We start from the raw sequence: 26924 nt of genomic DNA on the forward strand, positions 1-26924 counted from the left end.
CTGCTCCACCATCCCGCTGCGGCTGACACCTGCCATGTGTCACGCACAACCCCGGTGGTAAGCGCACATCATAAAGATTGGTTGTTTGGTTGTTCCGCCATTCGGTCTATTTGCATATTAGGGTTTTATATATATGGATATTATCACAATGTGGTTTACATTTAGCCACAGATTGGGGTCTGGGTAATGTGATCCATAGTAATGAGAGTTTGATGAGAAACCAAAACAATTTGTCAATAATAAACAACACAGTTCTAAAGCTTACTGCTAACTGCATATAGACAGCATGACAAATGAAATTCAATTAATTTCATTTAACTTTAAAATAATAATGCAATGCCTTCTCCCAAGCTTCACCTCTGGGAAACCAGGCTTATTTACTGATAACAATGTGTGATAATGTCATTTTTTAAGTTATTTCCTAAGAGATACTAGTATTTCTCTATTGCTATCATATCATTTACTGACTAGAAAAACATGGTTACTGTTTAGACTCTTTATCAGTGTCCCAGCTCCATCACTTTCATCTTCTCTAAGCCTCAGCTTCTTACATCTGTAATGAGGATAAAGACACCTACCTTCCCAGGTTTTCCTAAGAATTAGAAATAACCTATATGAAGAACCAAATAGTGTATCAGGCTTAAAATTGCCATTCAGTCAGTGGTGACCTTTCTTGTTCTTATTTTATTTGCTAATAACATGTGTCCTAAATCTTGGATTTCAATTTTTCTTCCATTATTCAGTATTACAGTTACACAGAAGCTGAGTAAAAGTCATATTTCAAATTACGTGTTTATAAAGGCAAAGATTTCACATGACAGAATAAGTGGAAATCACCTACCAATTCCTTTCCTAATCAAGAACATATTAAAAAGTTCAACAGACGTAAATTTGTTTCATGATAAATACAGTCATTTAAAAATGAAATGTTAATAAGTGCTATAATAAGCATTCATGAATAATATTGTTATTCAAGGGAAAATATTAGCATAAGGAAGACATTTGGGTCTTGATTTGAAATTACGGGTACTTCAAATACACATTGTTTTAGAAATGTACAATGTCCTGAATATCACACATTCAAATTTGATTGGTAAAATGAACAAGGCACTATGAAGTTTCACATCAATCATTTAACACCATCTACTCTAAATCAAAGAAAGAACCCCAAAAACTCTAGTGGGTTTTCTAATGGAAATAATGCATTTCAATAGGTTCCACTTGGCTTTTCTCCCAAGGTTTCAATTGTTTGCCTAACGAATGTTACTCGGCAGTATGCACAATAATGAGTTCACCCAGTTTGATAGGAACCTAGTTATAGACCATTTTTCTTAGTTATCATAGAATTTTGGATCTTTAATGTAATGAATAGTTTTTCTAGTTTAGAATATGAAGAGATTAAGTCCCTTAACTTATGTGAAACATTTAAAAGGAATAAACTCAGTGGAAGTGTGAATTCTGAAAAACTGACAGTTGTTCCCCCACCCCCATTCCATGGTTTTGCTTTCCATGGTTTCAGTTACCTGCCATCAACCACAATGGCAAAATATTAAATGGAAAATTCCAGATATAAGCTATTCTTAAGTTTTAAGTTGTGTACCATTCTGAAATCTTGTGCCATCCCACAAAGTCCCACCCAGGAAGTAAATCATCCCTTTGTTCAGTGTATCCTTGAGGAATGTACTACCTACACCCTAGTCACGTAATAGCCCTCTAGGTTATCCGATCAACCGTCCTAGTATCACAGTGCTTGTGCTCAAGTAACCCTTACTTTACTTAATAATGGCTCCAAAGCACAAGAGTAGTGGTAGATATGCCAAAGAGAAGCTATAAAGTGCTTCGCTTAAGTGAAAAGGTGAAAGTTCTCAACTTAATAAGGAAATAAATACAACGTTTATGCTGAGCTCTATGGTAAGAACGAATCTCCTATCTGTGAAATTGCCTAATTTATAAATTAAACTTTATCATAGGTATGTATGCATAAGAAAAACCATAGTACATACAGAATTCACTACTGCCTTGCAGTGTCAGATGTCCACTTCGGGGAGGGACTACTGTATGACATTTATCTTTAGATAAGATATTCTTCAATCAATTTCTGCAAATGAATCTTATTATTGTTCCCAAATTCCCAGCTGTTTAATGGATCTGATTAAATAATGATTCTAATTATACCCAAGAGGGAAAAGAATTTCTTACATTTTTAAAATTACTCTATTTTTACTGAACTGAAAGCAATTTACATTTTGTTGCCCTATGGCTTAAAATAGGTGCTATATCTCAAAATTTTCTATTAAATCCAACAAACATTTATTAAATGATTAGGGTTCAAAGTAAGATTTAAATATAATTTAAATCACTGTAAAAACAGCCTTAAAATATCTCTGCATTTTTCAGAAACTAAAACATGAGGTTTCTTGATTTTAAATTTGATATTTAGCTTTTCATTGTGATAGCAGATACACTGAATAAATTATAATTAGACCATGGGCTTAACTCCATGTTGCTATTATAAATTACTGTTAGACTATTTTCTACCATGTGCTATTTCATTAATTTTTAAAAGATTTTAACTTTATTAACATGTTTACTTTTCTTTTTAAACATTTAAAATATATTCTTGAACTTGCTTTGTTTCTTAGCAGGGGTTAAGCTCAATTTCAGTGTGTATAATAAGTGCAACTACTTATTAATATGGTCTTTAAAGACCATAAATATAGCAGAAAACGAAAAGGCAAAGTGTTCACCTTTGCACATGTTTAATGTAGCATGAACCAAGTGCCCTTGCAAGAATTATGCGAGTTATTTTGCATAAAAATTCAGTGTAGCCCAACTTTTTCCCACCACTTATGCAACATGATATATGCTTCTATCCTCAATTCAGTCTTGGCATAACCAGCAAAAATAAAATGAATGTGAGGATAAGGATACAAATAAAAGCGTATTTCTTCTTTTTACTTTCAGATGGTGATAGTGCTTAACAATTTTTATTTTGCTCATAAAAGCACTCAAGATCTTGCCAGGAGATCTTGATACCACAGAGAAATATGTGGCTCTACATATACGTGATGGTTGGAAAGGTGAGAAAAACAATGACTCTGGGCTAGTCAAGCCATTATAAAACCAGATTTTCTAATAAGGTTCCAAAATGAGAAAGCTAGATTTTTCCATATGGCAAGTCCAATGAAGATGTGAGAAAGATACATGTAAGACAATAGGGGAAGGAGAGTACAACACCGGAGGCCCCTGCCAAGTACCAGTCCGGTGGTTTAGAGCAGGCACTGAAGTCTTGTCAGCCAGCTCCTGCTTGCACTGGCTCAGGGCTCTCCTGCGTGAAGCTTACTCTGCAGGCTTTGGATCTGCTGCCAGCCAGCTGAGCCTTGCTGCCAGCTCCCCTTGGATTCTGGTTACACTTGCCTAGGGGTTCAGATCTGTAAAAGGCAGCAGTCTTGATCACTTCACCCGGAAGCCTGCATCCCTAAAAACCTCTCAGCCACAGTCCCTCTAAGTCACCTTGGCATGAGTTTTCACCAAATAAACCTTAATATTATTGGGATTCATCATTAAAAGATCGTGGTCTACAATACGAGTTCCCTAATGAGCTTTCCATTCACTCAGGTCAATGGATGTGTCTATTGACCCCTGGTGTCTATAGAGAGAAAAAATTAGAGGCAGCTCTGCCTGGGCCGATTACAACTGTGTCCATGTAGCAAGACTGCATGCAACTGCATACTTTCACAGCACCAGACGTTTTCAGTCTTTCGGATATTCGGAATAAACTCTCTTGCTGTCCCCTTATTTCTCCTTGATGACATTTTCCGGTAAGACATCCCTTCCAAAATGCAGGGCTTCTGTAAGTTTATAACTCCAACGAAGACGTGAATAATCTTCTGCCACCCTGTTTCCAGTGTTAGTGACGCTAACACATTGAAAGCTAAAACTCGTGAAAGCCTGCCGGATCATAACATTATGATATAGGCATAGCCTTCTTTTTGGCAGCTTCAGCCTTTCAAATAGTAAGACAACCATACTATGGCGTTGGTACTAATGTAGATTAATTTTCGTACCATCCAACTGTCTTACCCATTTGTTAATATTTTCCTGTTTGCAACATTCAGTCCCTCCTCCCCGCCACCCCCCCAACCCCCATAATCTGGAAGGTCCAATAGTCTCATTGACTGCAAACTGTCTTTGAGATTTCTTTTCCCAAAGAGTGGGTCTACCACTACCCCAGTCCCAGGGTCCTCATCAGATAGCAGCTGAGACGTCTCTGAAAGGAACTTTTTCAGAGAGTAATTTCAATCGGGAATCTTCACAATGACTGAAGCTTTCTCTAACAGTGACTTTGAAAAAGGACATGGTAAAGTTCTGACTGTGTTTTCTTAAGTCTGAAGAAAAAGGCCCAAAGGACTGAAGATGCCGGCTGGGAACATTAATTCTGAAAGCATACAAAGTACGGATCCCCGGGCCATTTTTCTATTTCCCTCAGCTCCTCTCTCCCAAATCTCAGCTTCTTTTTCTTTTCACTGTCTCTTTTGTCCATATCTTGTTATTAGGGCCACGGTGGAATATATACTTGTTTATATTGTCTGGTGGAGAAGTTATTTTTTGTTGTGGCAAAAAAACACATCAGAGGAAATTTTTTTTCTTAAGTTTTGATATGTACACTTCAGTCTTGTTAACGATATGCACGTTGTTGTGCAGCAGATCGCTAGGGAATTTTGTTTTTTCCCCCAAAAGCATTGTCACTTGACCAAAATCAAACTTAAGTCCTAGAATAAAGGGAACTTAAGAATTGCATTGTTATTTTAAACAGATATGTCTATTAATATGTGGAATTTTATATCATATGTAATTCACACTTGCCCTCTTTTCAAATTTCATAACTATAAACAAAACATCTTGTATTCTAAAATCCCAAAGGGGGATGGATAGCAAGTTAATTCCATGTGTTTACAAAAGGGGCCAGTATTAGGAGAAGGAAGTTTACAGTCAAAGTGACATGAATGGACCATTCATTTGTATGGCCACTAATTCCAGAGGGCAACTGATTATAAATTAAGTGCCTGCCATTCAGTAATAGATGATTATATCTGACATAATGAAGTTATAATGGACGGCGTTCACACACTGCTTGACTATTAAGTGCCCATTTATTGTCCCTGCACCAGGTGCGATAGTGATAGGCTATACAAATCATCCAGAAGAAATGTCAAAATAGGCTCCTTTGCTGGTAAAGCACCACGCATGCTTATTAATAAAGCAGCTTGTCTTCGAACTGGCCCATCTGCTCATTTAAAACAAATCTTTTCCCTATAAATATTTTAAAGTTAAGAGCATGACCGGTAGTAATAGTTTTAGAGTAATAGAAATGGAAAGGGAAGACAAAGGAAAATAGCTAGCACCTAAATGAAAATATTACGCTCTTTCTTTTACCTTGGATATGTTTAACAGAGCACGGGGCAGGGAGGTAGCTCTTAATGTGGCATTAGCTTTAGATTAGCGCCGTAAGAGTGGAGGCCTTCGGAAATGGTCCAGGCTCCAGCTGTTGCCGGTGCCAGGTGGAAAATGGCAAATTGCACCAATGTTTTCAAAGCACACATTTCAATAAAGTGCAAAATGAAGTACTCAACTAAGCCATTCTCCAGAGGAATAGTTCCTATGCATTTAAACGCATCAGAAAACATGTTAGCAGGGGAGATTTTTAGAAAGAAAAATGACACCGCAGACTTTCTTGGAGGGGAGATTTAAAACTGAGCATTTGCTTCTGCAAAGCCATTTCCTATGTCAACATCACATTTTTATATAACAGGGGATAACAATAGAAGCATAACTTAAATGCCTGCTTTTTTTAATTTTTTTTACTGTAAGAAACCAGAAACACAAGGCTAACGCACTTTCCAGCTGGTAATCCGGGTTTTATGTGCTTGCAGGGCAGCCAGGACGCTCTGGGCTCGGTCTTCAAGACTGGTTTTGTCTAACAAACAAGTGTGCCCTGAGGTGCCCCTCTCGAATGAACACACGTCTGCAACGGAGAAGTACATCTGCTCAAAACAGTGAAGCAAAGGAAAGGCACGGGCCATTTGGGAACCTGAGGTGGTTTTCACTCTGCGGCCTCGGCTTCATTTATTCATTCATTACTACCTAAATAAAGTCTGGCAGGCATGACTTTTTAGGTTCCAGAAAAGAACTTCATCAAACTCAGTGTCACATAAATCTACTCGTCGGACTTTTCTAAATAAACTACCTATTGAAATAACTAACCACCTGGTAGCAAAAGGGTCGTTCTGATGACCTGTAAAAGGCTAAAGGTCTCTGATACCTCTGAAATTATATTTTGTATCAACTACAAACTTGAAAGGAAACTATTTCCAGCCACATTTCAAGTTACATTATTTTCAAAGAATTAATAATGGATAACTTTTATCTTGAATATGAATTACTATTGTCTTCCAGAACAGTATCCATATCTACCCAAATGATGCAAATTAGAAATCAAAGAATTATCTTTTAACTCCCTCTGAACATATCCCACCGATCACCAAGACTTTTTCCGCTTTACCTGCAGCGTCAACGACACCAGGGCCCCTTTAATTCCGTTGCTACGGTCTTCTGATTTACATTCTCAAGAACCCTTTCTTGAAATAACCTACTAATTCTCTCAGCTCTCAATCCATCCTAAACACTGGAGTAATTCAAACATGTCTACGCAAGAGTTGTATGAATGCCTTCTGTGCTTGAAGACCTTCCAATATCTATCCTCATTTTAACGGGGTCAATATTCAGTGTGTCTAGCATGAGAATTTGATCCTTCAGGACTCAGCAGGTACAATCTTTCCTTTGCTTATCTGTGAGCAGTCAATGCTCTTCCTCCCTGCAGGGACTGCAGCTCCAGGGCATTAACTGGAATCCAGGCATATGCTCCCTCAGGTCTTGCTTCTAAGGGGTTTAGATCTTCGTCCCACAGCAATCTGAATTCACCTGCTTCCAAATTCTTCCGCTACTTCTGGATCAGAGATGGGAAATCACATTACCAAGAAGCCAGTAATGTGGAAAATGGAGGGGAAAGAAGGAATAGAGAATCTTCAGAGAATTTAAGTGGTAAGGGGGAAAGAATTCCCTCTTGTAAATGAAATTTTAAAGAAAGGCCACTCCAGTATGACGGGATTTACTTCTCCCTAAGCCATTCTCCACTCTGTGTAGCAACAGTCATCTTTTGAAAATCGAAATCAGATTATGAATTACTCTGTGTAAAAACCCTCAGGGATTCTCATAGCTCTTAAAACCCCAGCTGCTTTCATGGCCCACAAAGCTCACAAAGATTCTCTGCTTGACCAAACTTTGACTAGGTTCCTGAACCTTCCCCTAAGCCCATCTATGCAGTTCCCTGCAAAATCCAGTTTTAGCAAGAATCCTGCTAAGGCAGTTTAACCAGAACCCCCCACCCTGGATACCCGATAGCCCTGGCTACCTGATCTGGTTCCTCATCCTCCACCCCTCCTGGTGGTATCTGATCACCCTGTCCTGTCTTCAACTAGAAGCCTATCAAGTGGTTCCAGAATCCCCTTCACTCCCAATTTAGTAATTTTTCTATCCAGGAACCCACACTGCCCCTGCCCCAACTCTGTTCCTTGGCTATAAATTCTCACTTACTTATGCTGTATTTGGAATCTATGGCCATTCAATACTATTGTCTCTTTGGGAAAAAAAAAAAAATTGTTCTTAACACTTTGCCTACTGTCCAGCTCTGTGTTTTTTTTGTTGTTGTTGTTTTGTTTGTTTGTTTTTTCTTTGAAAAGGCCCTGCATAATCTGAGTCCTGTCTAAATACTCTCACTATATCCCCAGAACCCATCCACTCCCACTGTGTTCCACAAATTATCATGCCCATTTGTTTGTTATGTTTTTCATTAATTTATAGTTTCTTTCCCCTGTCTAGAGTGTGGCTTCTTGACAGACTAGGAAACCGATCAATTCCATCAAGGACTGGCTCCTCAGAGGCCCTCCTTAGTGAACAAAAGAATTGACAAACCAGTACTTTTCTAGTTTAGGACCTTTGGTTTCACTGTCCTTCAAACTTAGTCAAGGCCAACTTATTTTTATTCTTCTCAGTTCAGCTCAATAGTTACCTCCCTGGAGTAGTTTTCCTTGATAATCTGCCTTTATATCTTTTTTATACCTTTAATCACAGCCTGTTCATAATCTTGTCTAATCCATAACTGATATATTGTTTACCTCCCCCATGGTAAGGTAAAGTCCATGAGGACAAACATCTTTTCTCTCTTGTACCTCACTACATTGTCAGTCCCCTGTAGAGTGCATGGCACATAATAGTAACTCACTATGGTAGAGTCACATGAAAATTAATCTGACTTACATTTAAATATATACATTCAAAAGGATTTTGGGGGAAGATTCCTCTTCCCATTTCACTCAAGGAGCTCATGCCTGGAGGAGTAAGGATAATGTTTTCTCAGTTGTGTGTCTCCTTATACCACTCAGCACATAAGTATCTCCATATCCAAAAGAGACTTGGGGTATTTTTGTGTTCACATGTTCAGATATTAAGAAATAACTCACTATTGGAAATACCATATTTTAAGGATAATTTAGAGGATTTTTTTCAAGGTGGGATTTTTCCCCCCCATTTTTAATCCTCTCCCATTAACTTCGGAATCTAAACCATGCCTAAGATGCAACTGCACAGAAAATATTAGTTAAATATAAAATGAAAGTTACTCTTTCAGGAGGTCACAGAGAAAAGCTGATGTATAGTTTTAAAAATATATACATTTTTATTGATTTTAGAGATAGAGGAAGGGAAAGGGAGAGAGAGAAACATCAATTGGCTGCCTCCTGCACACCCCCTGTTGAGGATCCAGCAGCCACCCTGGCAAGTGCCCTGACCGGGAATCCTACTGGTGACATCTTGGTTCACGGGAGGACACTCAATCAACTGATCCACACTGGCCAGGGCTGAGGTATAGCTTTATTGTTTGATACATGTTTGAGATTTTAAATGTATAGAATAAGGTTATGCTTCATATAAAACTGTAACATAATTAAACCAACAGGATTTAAAGATAATAAGGCTATGGCAAACTCTCTTGAGGACTTATTTTCTTGATCTTACCATTTTTTTATGAGCTATACCCAGTTTTAGACTAGATCTATACAGTATTGTTGCTAAATTATATTAAATTATATTTGCAGAGCATTCTATAGGGTATGTAGTAATTTTACATATACTATTATATTTGCTGTTTGATACATAAACAATCCTGGGAAAGAGGTTGTTGCTGTGGCTATGGGTTTGTCGATGATCATATGGTTAGCAAATTGGGGTTATCACCATTAAATGCAAACAATAACATACATATTTGGAAAGTATGTTATAACTTACAAAACCCTTATACTTATTCCTAAGAATATTGAAAAAAATGTACGTTTTACCATTAAGTTTATAATTTAACTTCCATTAAATTCAAACCAAATTCAGTGACTACCATATAATATTACAATAGTATGCTTGGTGCTAGAAATATTGTGATGAACAAACAATAAGTCTGAATGAAAAAGTGATAGCATCCTTGGTAAGACTTAATGCGACAATATGTATAAAATATTTTTTTGCATGTCAGATACAAGATATACAGTTAATAAATGGGAGTGTTGTTTACAATTTACATTAATGAGCTATACTTTTTTCTGTCTAGTAATTGTTGGCAGTGTATTTAAACACAGCAAAAATGTTAGGCATTTACAAGTGTAGGAAAGGGGTGTTTATTTAACATAATCAAAGCACTCTGTTATGTGCAAGTTTCTTTTTTATTTCTTTGGGTTAAGAGTGGCTGAAGCTAGGGAATTATGTTCTACTATATAATGTCTGCTAACCAGATAAGTTATCAAAACACTACATGAATATGAAAGGCCTAGAAACTCCTCAATAAGAATGCCAGATGTCTAGTTCCTTTTTTATTTTAATCAATTTCAAATGTTTTTACATTTTACTGGATAATATCGCATTTAATGTCTCTAATTTGTGATGCTAAATCTTTGGCTTGAGCCTATTTTTAATATAGATGCATCAAGCAGGACCATCTGTTTATTTCAAACTTTAAAAAATATCTTCAGTGTGTAGATTTGCTGAGTGTAACGCAATTTGCACAGAAACTTCATGCCTAGCATGATTCTAGTTCATTGATTATGTGCCAATGAAACCATGTTTATATTACTCAGTTTATTATAGAAAAAAAAAAGAGAAAAAAAGATGCAGTTTTTCAAATGTCCCCAAATATTTTAGATTTTTCTCTGACTATAAATTGCAACTGTCAACAATTAGCAAATGCACAAATTATAGTTAATATTAGACTTATGATTAAATATAAGACTCTACTTAAGAAAAATTATACAAAATATACAAATTAAATACAATGCTGTATTCATCAGCTTTATTACTAGTGGTTTACCATATTGGAAGGTGAAGTATATCTGGTTACTTTCAAGTTTTTTTTTTTTTATGTAGCAGAACATAAAAATATCATCTTTAGTAATATAAATGGAAATTGTTTTCAGAAGTTAATCTTCTGTTGCTAATTAGCAGGAATTTATCTAACTTGAATTGCTAGTGAGGTTGTAAAGAATTACTAGGTTGGGTTCTATAATTGACTGCTAAGGTTATCACCAAATTGTTTAGGAAAACAATGAAACAAGACAAAGCCAAAAATAAAATAACAGTTCCAACTGAAGGGTATTCCCCAACTTTTATATTCGATTGTCAAATAATATAAGCCTTTGTTTAGGATTGTGATTCAGCTTCCAACACAAAATCTCACCCAAGTATCTTCATTGAGTGATCCTGACTGTAATACAGACACAGTTCTGGGGTTGAATAGTTTTCATGTGGGTAGTTAGGAGGCAAAATAAAGGATAGGGGAAAAAAGGATAGTTGGTGAGGAAACATGACCTTCAGAACTGCAACTCTTAATGCACCCTCCCAAGAACTCCCTTGTGCTTATGACAAATCTGCTACAAAAGTACCAAAGTAGTCTTTCATTTCCAATTATAATATATAAAATCGGGAAATACGTCTGAAAAGTGTATAGGAGTTATTTGCGTATGGAAATATATAATCAATCTCATTAAGTTAACTACAAAATTATAATGACTTTATTTTCATAATGAAAGCTTTAAAAATAATAGTGCTTCTAGATGAAGCTGTTTTCCTGATTAATGAGACGTATGGCAAGAAAAATCACTATAATGGTGAATGCTGATTCAGGATCTTACTTTTATGAAGTAGTTTATAGTGAGGGCTGTGACTATTTTTCTATTTATAGTGGCAGCTCTGGTTAATTACCTTGTAATGTATTGTGACATTAATGCACTAGTAAACTATCAGAATTTACACCTCTATTCAGTAATAGAATCTGTAAATTGAAGAATGCACATAAAGTCACCACAGGCATAAATTATCTGACCAAATGCCATGTATAGTCACATTAGACTTAAGGAACAGAACCTCTCAAATTTACTCAACAGTAAGTGCCACTGAATTTTGGCACTTCAAGATGCAGATCACAACTTTTTATTCAAGGCTATTTGGTAACTTGCTTCTACATTTCCTACACGGTTATTAAAAGCATGTTGGCCACAATTAAGATGCACAATACCAAAGAAAAAATACATTTGACAAACAAATGCATTAATTTCACAAAATATTTTTCCCTAAAAAATGAACAAAATGTAAAGAAATCAAGAGAATTGAAAGGAGAAAGGATGGTGACATGGTATTTAAAATCAAAATGTTTCATATATGATATAGAACTTGAGGGGTCAAAAAAAAAGAAATGAAATTGTCATATTTATATCTATGTCTATATCTATATTTATATTTTGAACAACAATTATAAAATTATTTTTAAGAATAGGGTTTTAAAACACAATTCAATGTTACCAATAATTAGACCCCTGTCTCAAATACTCAAAGTACAATCATTTTTTTTAAATTACCAAGTTATCCAAAATATTTCAGATGAAAACAGAATGAAGTGATAAAATATCTGAAGCAGTATGATATGTTATTGTATGTTAGTTCATATTTTCTATTGACATGTTCCCTGTGCTAATATTGATAACTAGTGGCCCGATGCATGAAATTCGTGCATGGGGAGGGGTGTCCCTCAGCCTGGCCTGCACCCTCTCCAATCTGGGACCCCTAAGGTGATGTCTGACTGTCCTGTGGGATCGGGCCTAAACCAGCAGTCAGACATCCCTCTCATAATCTGGGAATGCTGGCTCCTAACCACTCACCTGCCTGCCTGCCTGATTGCCCCTAACCACTCTGCCTGCCGGCCTGCTCGCCCCCAACTGCCCCCCCTGCCAGTCTGCTTGCCTCCTACTGCCCCCCCCTGCCAGCCTGCTCACCCCCAACTGCCCCCCCCCGCTAGACTGCTCACCCCTACCTGCCCTCCCCGCCAGCCTGCTCACCCCCAACTGGCCCTCACTGATGGCCTGCTTGCCCCCAACTGGCCCCAACTACTGGCCTGATCACCCCCAATGGCCCCCCCAATGGCCTGATCACCCACAACTGCCGTCCCATCCTGGCCTGATCACCCACAACTGCCCTCGCCTCTTAGCCCCTAACCGCCTCTACCTCAGCCACGCCACCATGGCTTTGTCCAGAATAACATCCGGAAGGTCTCCTAGAAGGTCTCCCAGTTGAATTAGCATATTACCCTTTTATTAGTAGATATAGAGGCCTGGTGCACGGGTGGGGGCTGGCTGGTTTGCCCTGAAGGGTGTTCCAGATCAGGGTGGGGGTTACCTTGGGGGGCGGGGCAGCCTGAGTGAGGGGCCTGTGGTGGTTTGCAGGCCAGCCACGCCCCCATTGGGGTGGGGATCCCTACTGGGGACGGTGCCGGCCTGGGCGAGGGGCTGGGGTAGTTTGCAGGCCAGCCACGTCCTCATGGGGTGGGGATCCCTGCTGGGGTGCCTGGCCAGCCTGGGTGAGGGGCTGATGGCTGTTTGCAGGCTGACCACAACCCCCAGCGGGGACCCTCACCCAGATGGTGGTGTGGCCAGCCTGGGTGAGGGGATGAGGGCCATTTTCAGGCCACTCCCTTGGCGGCCGGCCCAGGTGACCCAAGCCTCCTGTGTGCTCAGGCCGGCTCCGTGGCCACCGACCAAAGGCCCCTCCTTCAGCGGCCGGCCTAGGCTGGCGGGGAGCTTCGCTTCCTCTGTCACCGGGGGCAACCCAAGCCTCCCGCCCGCTCCAGCTGGCTCCGTGGCCACTGCCATCTTTGTCCCGCTAATTTGCATATTCCCTCCTGATTGGCTGTGGGCGTCTCAGAGTGCTGGTCAATTACCATATTTCTCTCTTATTAGTATAGATTATATTACTATGTTCTTAAATGTTATTGTTTTGTATGGTTAGCTTGATGAATATTAAAAAATTAAGTATAGTTTTCCTATTAAAAATATAATCAAGTCTATAAAGTACACAAGGAATTAATCTATAAAGCAATAATTCCTAAAAATTTAACATGCCTATAGACAAGAAAGAAAATACAGAGAGCTACAGGTCAATGTGGGAAGGGAACTATCTAGATATATTGATCATATTTGCAATATGTATAAAACTCTAGCAAAAAATAGAAAAATAAAAGCTACAATGGCTAGCTAATAATGTTAGTATCCAGGCAGTTCAGAGGATATTGCTATATAATATTACAAAAAATCATTGGAGATTAAATTCCAAATTATTTAAAAATAATTTATGTTATTGTATTAATTAAAATAAAAACTATAATATACATGAGAGGCCCTCTCTCTGTTCCTATATTTATACATAAATAACTATCTATCTATATTTGTATCTTCATATATCTATATCTATCTACCAATAGATATAATATAGTTCATTTGTATAATTTGACTGCATATAAATATTAACATCACTTTACAGTATAATTAAAAATAGTAAATAAAGGTGAGGAGTGATGGTTTAAAGTTAAAAGGAAATATTTTATTGTTCCAAAGTAATGCTATTATGCCAACTCTATCCCATTTTCAAAATATTTTTAGAAATAAAATATTAGGTTTAAGAAAAAAGCACATGATTGTCTGCAACGTTATTTTGGTGATTTATATAAGCCTCTTTATCTAATTAATAATTTTTTTTTTAAACTGTAGAACTATGGCACATGAGCTAGTGACTATAGCTGCAATTGCATTAATCACCAAGCAGTTTAGGAGTGTCTCTAGTTCAATGTAAGTAGATAAATGATATGAGAACTGGAAGTTATCAAGACAATCATTCTAAGGTCATGCAAGTCTGCCTTGGCTCCAAAGCCCAATTTCTTCCCATTTGCCACAGCAATGAACCCAGAAGTACATGGTAATAGCCACATTTTATCTAGGGCCTACCAGATGCCAGACTTTATTCTGTATTACCCCTAATCTTCACAAAGATACTGTGAAGTTCTCATTTCTGATCTATGTAGTAGTTGAAGAAACTAAAACAAGGAAGTTCTAGAACTCCCAAGTTTAAGTTTATTAGCTCTAAACCCTTTCATTTTATCAGCTAGTTTTTGTCTTATTTCCTTCTAAATTTATTTTACTCTTTATCTGCCCTAAAGGCCTCTCTTTATCTGTATCCATGGTCCTTTGGATTGTAAGATGGAGTCTATTTCTGCTCTCTCACGCCTGGGGTCGGCTCACTTGCTTTGGCCAATGGGACATAGCAAACATGACACAGGCAGAGTCCTGAAAAACATCTGAACTCTGGGACTTGTTTATATATTGCTGGAAATCCTATCACCATGGGAATGCACCTGTGCTAGGCTGCTGGGTAATGAGAGCCATATGGCCATCACCCCAAATGACATCAAGTTGACTACCACACATGTGCGCTCCCTCCCCCACAAAACCAACCATCTGCCAACTGCTAAGCATCCAAGTCAGCACTCACGTGACTCAACAGCCTCTGAGAACTGCAACAAATGTTTCTTGTTTAAAGCCACTAACTTTTGGAGTGGATTATTGCACATCCTATGCAAGAGCTTACAGTTCTCTTCCCAAATCATACTGAGAGCATGTCTGAAAAATTGAATTATATTGAGGTCACCAACTTGCATTAAGTAGGTTTACATCTTTCAGAGCAACAACCTTTTGCTAAGAATTAGCATATCTAAAACATTGCATCAATGTAAAACGCATCTATTCCTCATGGTGAGGGATTATGTCATACGCATCCAAGCTGTTAATCAATATAGAAACCTTGGAGGCATTTCTGTTCCTCCCCCTGTTCTGTTCAGCTAACTGAAATGTCTCTTCAAAATATTTCTCAGGCCCAGCCATTGCCGCTGACACATTGCTACCTAATTCTCCAGTCATCTTTTACCGGTACCCCTGCAACAGCCTCCCTCTGCCAATCTCTCATCCCCTACACTGACGCCACAGGTATTTTTCTCATATCAAGAACTGATCATGGTACAATGTAGCATCCCACTGGCTAGGGAACAGTGATTTTTTACATTAAAAGTATTCCATCAAAAGGACTTGTATGCATGCATATTAGCAAAACCAATGGACACAGACACTGGGGCGGTGGGGGCTTGCCCGGGGTGGGAATGGCTTGGGGGTGGGGGGTGGTCAATTGGGGAAAAGGAGACATATGTAAAACTTTAGACAATAAAAAAAATTTAAATAAATAAATAAATAAATAAAAGAGAGACAAAAGTATTCCATATTCTTTTCCAGAATAAAATACAAACTCCTCTGCATGTGTGATACAAAGTCCTTCACGATCTGCCCTATTGCATCTTTCCAGTCTCTTCCTCTCAAACTGTTCCCATTTTACTGTGTGCCTAGCATATTTCCTTAAAAATATCTCCACTTTGACATATCCATGTTTCAATTCAATCTGTTTCCCTCTTTGTGGGATCCCCCTATGGTCCCTATTCCCTTTTCTGCTTGAACACCGAGGATGCATCCTTCAGCATCTAGGCTGTCACTTTAAATTTCAGCCACTTAGAAAGTGTCCTGTGACTGCCCAGTATGTGCCACGCACAGACCAGTGGCTGGAGGAGAACAGTAATTCTGACACTCTCTCCCCCCAAAGACCTTACAGAAGAGAAAGGGAAACATGTGCACTGAAAAATAAAAGACCCTGTCTTAGGTGTAAAAGGTGGAGGCAAGCACAGGGGGGTGGGGGTGGGGGGCGCCGGGGAGCACTTGGAGAACAGAGGCATCCACTTAGCTCCTCCCTAGTGCAGGGCCCAGGGAAGCTTGCAGAGGAACTGAAGATAGAGAAGAGCCTTGGAACACTGGTAGGAACTTAGTGAATAGAAAAGAGAAGGTAAGAGACTCCTGACAGGAGAAATAGCATTGGAGAAAACATGTTCCTAAAAGTCAGACCTACAGACTTTTATTATATCAAGTAATTAATACTTTTGAAGGTATAAGAAAATATACTGCAATACTTGGAACTGGAAAATTAACCTTAGGATACTTATAAAACATTTGGAAATCAGTAACAAATATTCTTAAAAAGAGAAAACTACATTTTGTATTTAGATTATATAATTATAAATGTTATTTTAACTTTTGTATGACTAGTTTCTTAAAAAATCTTTAAATAGGTGGTATCCATTTAAAATACACATTTTTAATTTATACATTACAAAATAAACTATTTATAATAAAATAACTTTTTAAAATAATATAAAATATCAAATTGTAATAAAACAAATATATCAATGACTTAGATTAAGCCATTTTAATTTATTAAACAAATAGGATAATAGGAGAAGAAAGTTCCAATTAAAAAAATAATGGTTAGCTGTTAATCTCTAAATCTAGGTTGGCTTTCAACTAGGCTCCCACGAGTTCAATCACTATGCATCCCTATTTCTTATTTTGCTTTACAAACATTTATCGGAACATTTATTTATTAACATGTTTAGTTAATAAATAAGACTTACTCATTCTGTCATCAGATTTCTTATACACCATCTCCCCTTGCTTTCTAAACAGATACTGCATTTTGAAATATATATTTACTATCACCTTTAACTTAATTAATTGCCTTCATCAAAGAATAAATAAAGTCTCCTGTGGAATCTTAGAGGGAAGGTGGGATATGGTGGGTGTGTGGGAAGAGATCAACCAAAGAACTTGTATGCCTAACCCATGGATCCAGACAATAGGATGGTGAAGGCCTGGGTGAGAGGTGGAAGCAGGTTAGAAGAGGTCAGTGAGGGAAAAAGTAACATATGTAACACTTTCAACAATAAAAATTTAAAAATAATAAAAAAAAAGAAAAAAACAAACACTTACCTCTAACAGGGGGTCTTTCTAGCTCAGAGTCAAGGTGAATTGGTGGAGAGATGTAAGATACCTGGCCATGATGTGCCTGACCTGTGGACCCAAAAATAAATGTTAGAGAGACGTTGTAGTTATGTCTTGTTACTTTTCTGTTTTATGATGTCACGTGATCTCTCTCCATACTGAATTAATAGCCATTATAGAGTGTAGACAGATCCATCCAAACACAGAAACATTATGTGCCATCCAAACATCAACTGATTAAAGCAGTCTTTCTTATAAAATTCAGGTTTTTTGTTGTTGTTGCTGTTGATAATTTACAATTTTATTGTGGAGTGACACTTAAAAATACAATTAAAGTGATTTAAGAAAAAAATGAAATGGAAAAACTAAAAACAAAGACATACAAAATACAAGACCTAATTTGTAATTGCTAGATTAAACAGACATTAAGAACTCTATCAACCTGTTACAAATGTTTCTAAACACTCTCAATTTCTTCACTTATTCATTGCAGATCAGTAAGAAACAGGGTGCAGACTGGCATCAATGTCCAATAACACTTTGAGTAACATCTACTTAGATAACTTTACAACCCTGATTAATTTTTATTTTTATGATTTCCTTACATTATTTAACAGAATACTACCCCCACATGCTTATTGTTTTTGATGGAAAAACAATAAATAACCACAATATAAAAAGCAGGTAGATGAATTCATTCTTTCTTCCTTACAAAGCATTCTGCTAGCTCACATACAGTATTTGCAATATACTTTCTGTCTTGTGAGTTTAAGTAATAAAGTGGATTTGAATGCTGAGATGGTGATTGAAAAAATTGCTAGCTTAAAAACAAAAGAATTTCTAATGCTCAAAGCAGCTATAGTTTGTATAATCAATATGATCTAGTAAGCAATTTGAATTTTAAGGCAGGAAAGCATAATTACAGAGTCAGTTCCACTTCTAAAGCTACTTTCTAGAAAGGTTTGGGTGGAAGTGGGGACCCACCACTTTCCTTCTACAGTGGGGATATGCAGTCCTATTTTACACATTTACTATAGCAATTTACAGGGTTGTTAATCTCTTTTCCTAAACAAGGAAAGTTAATGACACATAGACTATGATAACAGTTAGAGTAACCTTCCCGTTTCAAGTAATATTCGACTTGTAATAAACTCTGCTGATTCCTCTTATGAGGCACATTTCAAATAATTAATATGGCTCCCTGTTGATAGTAGCTGCTGTTGCTCCCAGCATTTTTCCAGCTAACAGCAGACACAGTGGAGCTGCTGTAATATACAGAGCCCCGCATAATTGTAAGTAAGAATATTGTGCATTCACTGACCATGTTTCAGTGGAACACTAAAGGCACTGTTATAAAGGATATAAGACAGTGATTGTGCACTGTTAGCAGTCCACGTGTAATACAGCTTATTAAAAACTTCAGATGATCTTAATTACAAAAGCATCTGATGTTTACCTATGCTGCATATTTAGTTGCAAAACATTTTTGTTTTTAAGTTCCTGTGTCATTACAAGTGAACTGGTCTGAAACTTTGATCATGTAAATGAAAATACGATTCTTTCACTTCATATAGGTTCAACATAACCTCATCAGATAAAATAATACTGATTTCCTGTCTAATCCAGGAACATGGCTCTAACCACAAGTAATGATAACTGCCATGCACTCATACACACATCATCTCCTTTTACAAGGATTTAAAGGTAGGCACTGAGTTGATATTCTTATATATATAAAAACAAGTAGATGAGATTAAGCATCTTGCTCAAGCACATGCAGCGAGCAAAGAGCAAGGCCAGTGGCATTTTGACTATAAATCTAAAGTGCTTTCATCTATATCATAATATTTTTCTCAGAGAACGTCTCACTATGCTAAACCTAGAAGAAATATGCATAGATTTTAGTCATTAAATACTGACAAGTACAGCTTTTGAAACTGTTAGCCCTACATTCAGGTTGAAGTAAAGAGTCCCTTTAAATGCCACATTAGTCTCTGGTCTTGGGATAAACATGTAACTTCAAAAGTGCTCGGCATGGATACTTCTGAGATCACAGTGTGCATGTTCATGAAGGGAATAGAGACATCAAAGAGCCAGTAGAATGGGATGGGGGTTATTGACAACCAGGTCTTGAACTTCAACTGCCATCATTTTCATTCTCTCTCCAAGGAGAAATCGAGCAAACTGCAGGATTTGAGGTGTGGCAGGGAAAGCCACCGTGGTAGGGGGCGACTGAAACTGGGAGACTTAGAGGACGGTCAGAAATGCAGTGCTGGATTTCAATCTGGTGATTGAGATTTCTGACATCCAAAATAAAACCCAAAATTTATGGAGCTTGCGGAGTGAGTGCATTAATCAAAATCTTAAAAAAACATTTCCATTTCACTCTAGATCGGTGGTACTCCACATGGATCTCCAGGAAAACACATAGAGAGAATAAAACCCATTCTGACCTGTGGTTGGCTAAGGCTGTGATTCTCAGGGATAAGTGCTCTTCATCAAGGTGAGAATAACAGAACATGGGGAACGGGCTGTGCATAAACAGCCCCAGTGACTGAGAATTCCACCCCCTCATTAAGAATTACTGCCAAATAATTGCAATAAACGAAACTGCAGTTAAAACAAAAAATAACTTCCGTAAACATTTCTCTTAGACTTTATGGTGAATAATATTCAACCACAACAACAACAAAAATGTGATCAGTTCAAAAAGAGCTTAGGGAGGTAAAAAGCATGGCAAACATATATTGTTTTTAAAGATCTGACTAGAATTCTCTCAGGGAACACACCCATTCTCTCATTCATCACATATTCCCCCATGATCTACTGTCTTACAGCAGCTTTTTATATCCAAATATGTGAAATACTGCTTATATGTTTGCCCTCATTTTTCCAAATTAAAAAGATATATATTTATTTTCTTCTTTTTCCTCCTGAATCTTCCTTCACTTTTCCCATGAATTTTTAAGCAAAAATAATCATATTGACATTTTGATTTGACTTAATTTATCTATACATTGATTTGGAAAATAAACATTTAAAATATTTTGTCTTCATTTTTTAAATGGATCTGTATTTGTTTAAATTGCCTTTTTAATATATAGAAATAAATTATTTTGGAAGTTTTCTATATTTGTTAGAAGAATATTATTTCATGGTTTAAGTATTCTATTTTCCCAATTTAAAACAAATTTTTAAAAATGTATTGATAACTTCCATTGAACTTTTTTGATGGTAATTGTGAGAATTATTAGTTAATAACTTTTACCTTCCTAGCTACTTAGAGCTAGATACATTGATAATAATATTTGTTATTTTTGGAGATCTGTCTTTTTCTTATACAAAATATACTCCCAAGTTAAGATTCATTTATATACTACTTTTATATTTAATTCTTTTGTGATGCATAATTTAAATTTTAAAGATTAATTTTAGAGATGTAATTTAGGGAACAGAGTTTCTTGGTACTGCTATTCACCTTTCATTTTATGGTAAGTTCCTCCACAGCTCTACAAAATAATAAACAATGCTTAATGATAGATTCATAAAATATTACAATGAAATAAAAGGGAGGAGAAAATAAAAGTTTCTTGGTTTATTGCTAAGGGGTACAGAAGAACATGGCAATAGGGAAATGGTTGGGTAGCTTATGGATGAGTTTTTATTCAATTTTTAGTGTAAGTAAGTGATACATTTGCATATAGATGTCACATATCTACATTGATATGTAATTTTACATATCATACAATTGGCCCATTGCAAGTATACAATTTAATGGTTTTTAGTATATTTACAGATTTGTGCAACCACCGCCACAATCAATCCGAGACCACTTTCATCACCACATAAAGAACAAACAAATGAACAAAAAACCCCAAAGCCCATTAGCAGTCATTCACCACTTCCTCCCCAGTTCTAGGCAACCACTCATCTACTTTCCGTCTCTATATAGATGTGTCTGTTCTGGACATTTCACATAAATGGAATTATATAAATGTAGTCATTTGTGACCTGCTTCCTTCACTCAACATAATATTTCAGAGCTCATCCATTTGGTAGCACAGACCAGTACTTCCTTCCCTTTCTGGCCAAATGTTTGCTGTCAAACAATCACAAACATAGGTTATACAGAATATCACATTTCATGTAACTTTACATCAGTTGATGGATATTTTGGATCATTCCCTTTTTTTGACTATTCTGAATAGTCAGGTAGTCTAATAATTCTCTAAACCTTCATGTACAAGTTTTGTGTGGACATATGTGTGCATTTTTCTTGAACATACCCAGGAATGAAACTGCTCATATAGTAACTCTATGCATAAACATTTTTAAAAAGTATGTTTTTATTAATTTCAGAGAGGAAGGGAAAGTGAGAGAGAGAGAGATAGAAACATCAAGAATGAGAGAAAATCATTGGTTGGCTATCTGCCTCTGCACGCCCAACACGGGATAGAGCCTGCAACCCAGGCATGTGCCCTGACCGGGAATAGAACCATGACCTCCTGCTCCATAAGTAGATGCTCAACCACTGAGCCACTCTGGCCAGGTTTTATGTGAAAACTTTTAAGGGACTGTCAGTCTGATTTCCAAAAAAGCTATATCATTTTACTTCTCATTAGGAGTGAGTGAGAATTCCAATATCATGAAGATGTTTTGTTTGCTTTTTAAAGTGGTAGTGTAGTTAAACCAGGGTTGATTACATTTTGACACAATTAATACTAAGACAATTGTACAAACTGTGAAGGGAACAATCTCTCCAAATAACTATCTCCCCAAGAAAGGTAAAACAGAGGGTTTGAGTCAGAAGATGTATAGTTCATCCACACTGAGAGAGGAGAAAAATTAAATGATCTAGCCCTCCCCAAAATATGGACAGCTCACATCCTGAAATGAAAATGCATGAACTATTCAGAGTCAGGTGTGCAAAGATGTAGAAACTGTAAGGGTGCTGGTAATACAATCAGCACTATAGCACAAACCCAAGGGCCATGATGGATTTTGGAAAAACCATTATTTTTCTATCTTCAATCTCCTTTTCAACTTTCATTTAATTTCTCCTTCATTAAGGAACCATGTGCAATTTCTACTAAGATTCAAATATAGAAAAAATTTGACCAGTACTGTCAATAATTTACTTGAACATCAGAACACAGAAATGCATTTTTAGAACCACAGCATTTGGAGGGAGAAAGACATTTGATAGCTTAGAGTACCAACCCCACACTTTGGAATGAGGAAACTATCTTGAGAAATTGGTGACATACAAAAGGCAAATCAGGTGGTGGTTGTCAACAGTGATGTCAGAGAACAGGAAGAGAGGAATGTTTTATAGTTGCTTGCAGAAAACTGCCCACAACCCTCGTCCCTTTCACCTGTGACACCTTCCTTAGTACGCCATAGTTTTCAAGGTATGTGGGGCATGATCTTTCAGTTGTGCTGAAACAGGTTTAGAGCTATTTACTTATGAAAATATGCACTATCTTTTCCCCATTAGGCTTTGTCTACACACTAAAGGCAGGTTAGCATAACAGGTGACATCATGCCCAGGGAATATAATTACTTGTGTTGGTACCTGGACTCCGCCACTTTTTAGCCATAATGCCAGAAACTATCAAGCTGCTTAACTTCTATGTGCCTCAATTTCCTCATTTGCATAATGGGGATTATAAGACCACTGACCTCATAGGGATGTGTTTGAAGACTACATGAAATTATACATATGAAGTCATTAGAGCAGTGCTTGGTACATAATAAAGTACTTAGAATTTTTAAAAATATATTTTATTGATTTTTTTTACAGAGAGGAATGGAGAGGGAGAGGAATAGGGAGTTAGAAACATCAATGATAGAGAAACATTGATTCAGCTGCCTCCTACACACTCCCTATCGGGGATGTGCCCGCAACCAAGGTACATGCCCTTTAAGGGAATCGAACCTGGGACGCTTCAGTCCACAGGCTCTATCCACTGAGCCAAACCGGTTAGGGCAGTACTTAGAATTTTTAACTATTATTGTTATCATTAATTCTTTTCATTCATTAATTCATTAATCAATATTACTTGAGTGCCTCATACATGAGAGGTGCCTTTTTAGTTGGTTGGCATACATCACACAACTAAATGAATGATGATCTACATCCTTATGTAGGGGGAGACAGGGAATAAGCAAGTAACTCAATAATATTGTATGTACAGGATGCCAAGGGCAATGGAAACAAATGAGAACAGGCCAAAGGGGATCTGGGTTGGGAAGGGCAGGTTGCAATTTTAAACAGGGTGAGCACGGCATTTGAAGAGTTCAAGAGAAGACAAGAGATAACATGTGACTTTCACAGGAAACTAACAAAGATAAAACTATACATAAGGGAACAAACCTAAATTTAATAACTAAGAGTAAAAGAAAAAAAAATTCTAGTATCAAATGCTTTTCCCTAACACAATTAATTCAAATTTTACACATATTCATAGGCATTCATGTGAGCAATAGATAAGATATAAATAAAATAGGAAGGTGTGTAATTGGAAAAATGAACACATGGTTTTTTTATAAAGTAAAATCAAATTTCACTACTACAAAGTCCCCATGGGTTTCTCCAGTTGTACCATTTTTCAACTCAAATTTTCCTCATTTTCTATGTAGTGTTATAAACAAGTTTATATCCCTCCTGGCAGAATTTATGTCTTTGTTTTATTTGTTTGCGATAGCAAGTTACATCTCTGCACTTCTCTGCCCTACCACAATCATAATTCCATGTAGAATGTGGGAACCAATACTAAACTACATTTAAGAATGGCATATGGAATTTTTCAAAGTTTTTCTAATACTCTTAGAGCAGCTAAGCCTCCTCAAAAAAAAATGAAAAGAGAAAAGAAGTATTTTTCCTTGTTGAAAATAATCTCAACTACTGATAAAAAAAATACCAGAGGTCAATGTTTTGTTTGTGCTGATGGAATATTGGGCGTGCCTAGCATTATAACATTTTGCCTGTTTTGCCTTCAAATCCCAGCCGGATGATAACCATGGGGCATTTATAAAGTCAGCTTTCAGATGATGCTGTAAACACCAATCAAAAGTGATCATCCAAGAAAAGATTTGTAAAGTTGCTAATTTGATACCTATTTTTTCACTCTCATTTTCCCCCTCCATCTTATTACTTATCTTATTACTTATTTTTAGTGACTTTAGTAAAATTTGAGGTGGCAGAGAAACAACTATAAGCTTGACGTATTGAGGTTATGAAGTCATTGCTGGAGGAGCACAGGTCACTGATGGGCTGCTACCCAGAAAACAGAGCAATGTGAAACTAAAGTCTCTTTCTTGCAGAGAGAGAGAGAGAGAGAGAGAGAGAGAGAGAGAGAGAGAGAGAGAGAGAGAGAATTTCAATGAGCAAATCCTTCTTCAGTACCCACGTACCCACTTCCACTCTGTGGTCAGTATTAACGATCCCTTATGAACAAGAAAATAAAACCCCTCCACTGAGAAATTTCAGTCCAGACGCAGGGTTCAGATTGCTGTGAATGGTGGTAGGCACCTTTATAGAGATGAAAGAGAGGAGCACAACAGCAGCATCTAACTGAGGTAAGTGAGGGACAGCACCTGAGGAAGCTGAGGTCAAGGGGATGGCAAGTGGTGGGCAGTCTGATCAAAGAGCATGGCCAGCAGGGGCAGGAGAAGGAACATTACAAGCGGATGCCGACAGATCAGATGAGTAACAGGAACAGGGTTCAGGGAACCACAGGTTGAATGTGAGAAAAATAAAAACAAAGATTTTAAAAATTCAAAAGTGTACTAAAAAGGGAAGAATAATGAATACATGTGAAGGGGAGCAGAATAAGCCACTTGAAAATATGCTATGTTGGCCTATTGCTAATTTTGAATTAGAGGTACTTGAGGAAAAGCAAGCGCAAGGAGGACCCTTTGACCCCCATTTGTCCCTCTGAAAGTGGGAAATAAATCTCCCATGTGAAAGGCACCATCCCTGGACCAGGAGGGCAGAAGGCATCTTTATCAACAAGGATCGGGAGTTATGGGCCAAGAAAGCCATATGAACAAATCTTGGTACATCTTCACTAATTTACTTCCCAAGCCCAAACTCCTTTGTCTTGTCAGTTCTTCACAAATTCATGGTTTCTCTGTCTAAAGGTATAAAGGTTTCCATGTTCACTTCTTTTGAGTTTCACATTTTTATGCAGCTCCTGTACATTACAAACCAAATTTGCTTTTCTCCTGTTTCTCCTGTTAATCTGCCTAATGTCACTTAATTATTAGACCAGCCAAACAACCTCGAAGGGGGGAAGGGAAAGTTTTCCACCCCTACACAGGCCGATCATCAGCTTCATCAATGGTCAATTCAGCTAATTTGGTATAAACAATGTTATACTGTTTCACCTCCCTTCACCTCGCCTCCTTCCCCATAAGAATATGTTGAAGCAAATCTCAGACATCATGTCATTTCAAGTTTAAGTTATTTGAGTATGTATTTATAAAATAAAATAGCTCTTTAAAAAACAACCATGATATCATTTTGATACTTAAACATTAAGAAGATAAGAGTATGAAAAATGAATTTAATGTAAAATTCAATAAAGCAATTGTCAGGAAAAAAAACAACAAGAAATGAACCCTCTTTGCCTGCAAAATAATCACATTGGACCTGGTGTTGAAATTTTGTTGGACTAAGGAATTCTTTATATTTATGGTGAATTTCAGGTGCTCACAAATATAGAGGGATATTTAATAAAACCGTACAAATGCTTCTCTTTCTTTCAAAAGCATGAAAAATAGACTTGGTGGTTAAATGACAAGCACTGAATTTTTGCAGCATTGCTTCAAAATTCTTCCATGAAGTCTCAAAAACCTATTGTAGCAAAAGCATAACAACAATTAACTGGAGAAAATATACAAAAAATAAATCAGAGCACTGATCTTCCCTACATTTCTATTTCTTTTTTTTTTATATAATTCTTCAAAAATAAACAGGAATGAACACATTAGAAAACTGAAGATCACATTAAAACAAGCTTATTTTCTAGTTGAATAATAGGAAATACCATGTGAGGTAAATATTGTTTTCCATTTAAAATATTAAGCAATGAAAGCTCCATAAGGTTAAGTGTATTTTCAAGGTTACACAATAGGGTGTGTGGGAATCAAGTTTTAAGTCCAGATAAAATGTTCTCACTATATAGCTCACTGCCCCCACATCCTACAAATACATCCACGGGGGTGGGAAGAGAAGACAAATAGACTATAATTTCTGAAACTTAAGAAAATTTTAGTTCTCTATTTCCAGGCCACCTAAAATTACTAAGAGACTAAATCACAGAACAATCAGGGTTCTAAAATTACTTTTCTTAGACAATGTGTAAAATGTTACATTCTATAAGAGGTTAAGTATATGAGCCTTCTCCTGGCATTTTAAAAAAAAATAAGGTTTCCAAAAGGGTTCAGTAATACATATCTCCTAGAGTCATTTTGATTTCCAAAAATTGGAAAAAATACCTTTGAAGTGAACTCCCTCACATACACTCACATCTTTCCTACTGTTATAAACTTTCAAATATATGTTCT

General features: G+C 37.0%; 1 protein-coding gene across 9 annotated transcripts in view; it reads right to left on the reverse strand.

The window, feature by feature from the left end:
• ADGRL3 (adhesion G protein-coupled receptor L3) overlaps nucleotides 1-26924 on the reverse strand; it is a 761705-nt gene that overhangs the window by 204256 nt on the left and 530525 nt on the right. For all 9 annotated transcript variants that reach the window (XM_079770921.1, XM_079770928.1, XM_079770927.1 and 6 more), the window contains one exon: nucleotides 17340-17420. In XM_079770921.1, coding sequence (XP_079627047.1) covers nucleotides 17340-17420 — 81 coding nt within the window. The remainder of the gene's footprint in view (nucleotides 1-17339; nucleotides 17421-26924) is intronic.

The sequence above is a fragment of the Cnephaeus nilssonii genome (genome assembly GCF_951640355.1).
Source record: "Cnephaeus nilssonii genome assembly, chromosome: 1".
In the NCBI taxonomy this organism is placed as follows: domain Eukaryota; kingdom Metazoa; phylum Chordata; class Mammalia; order Chiroptera; family Vespertilionidae; genus Cnephaeus; species Cnephaeus nilssonii.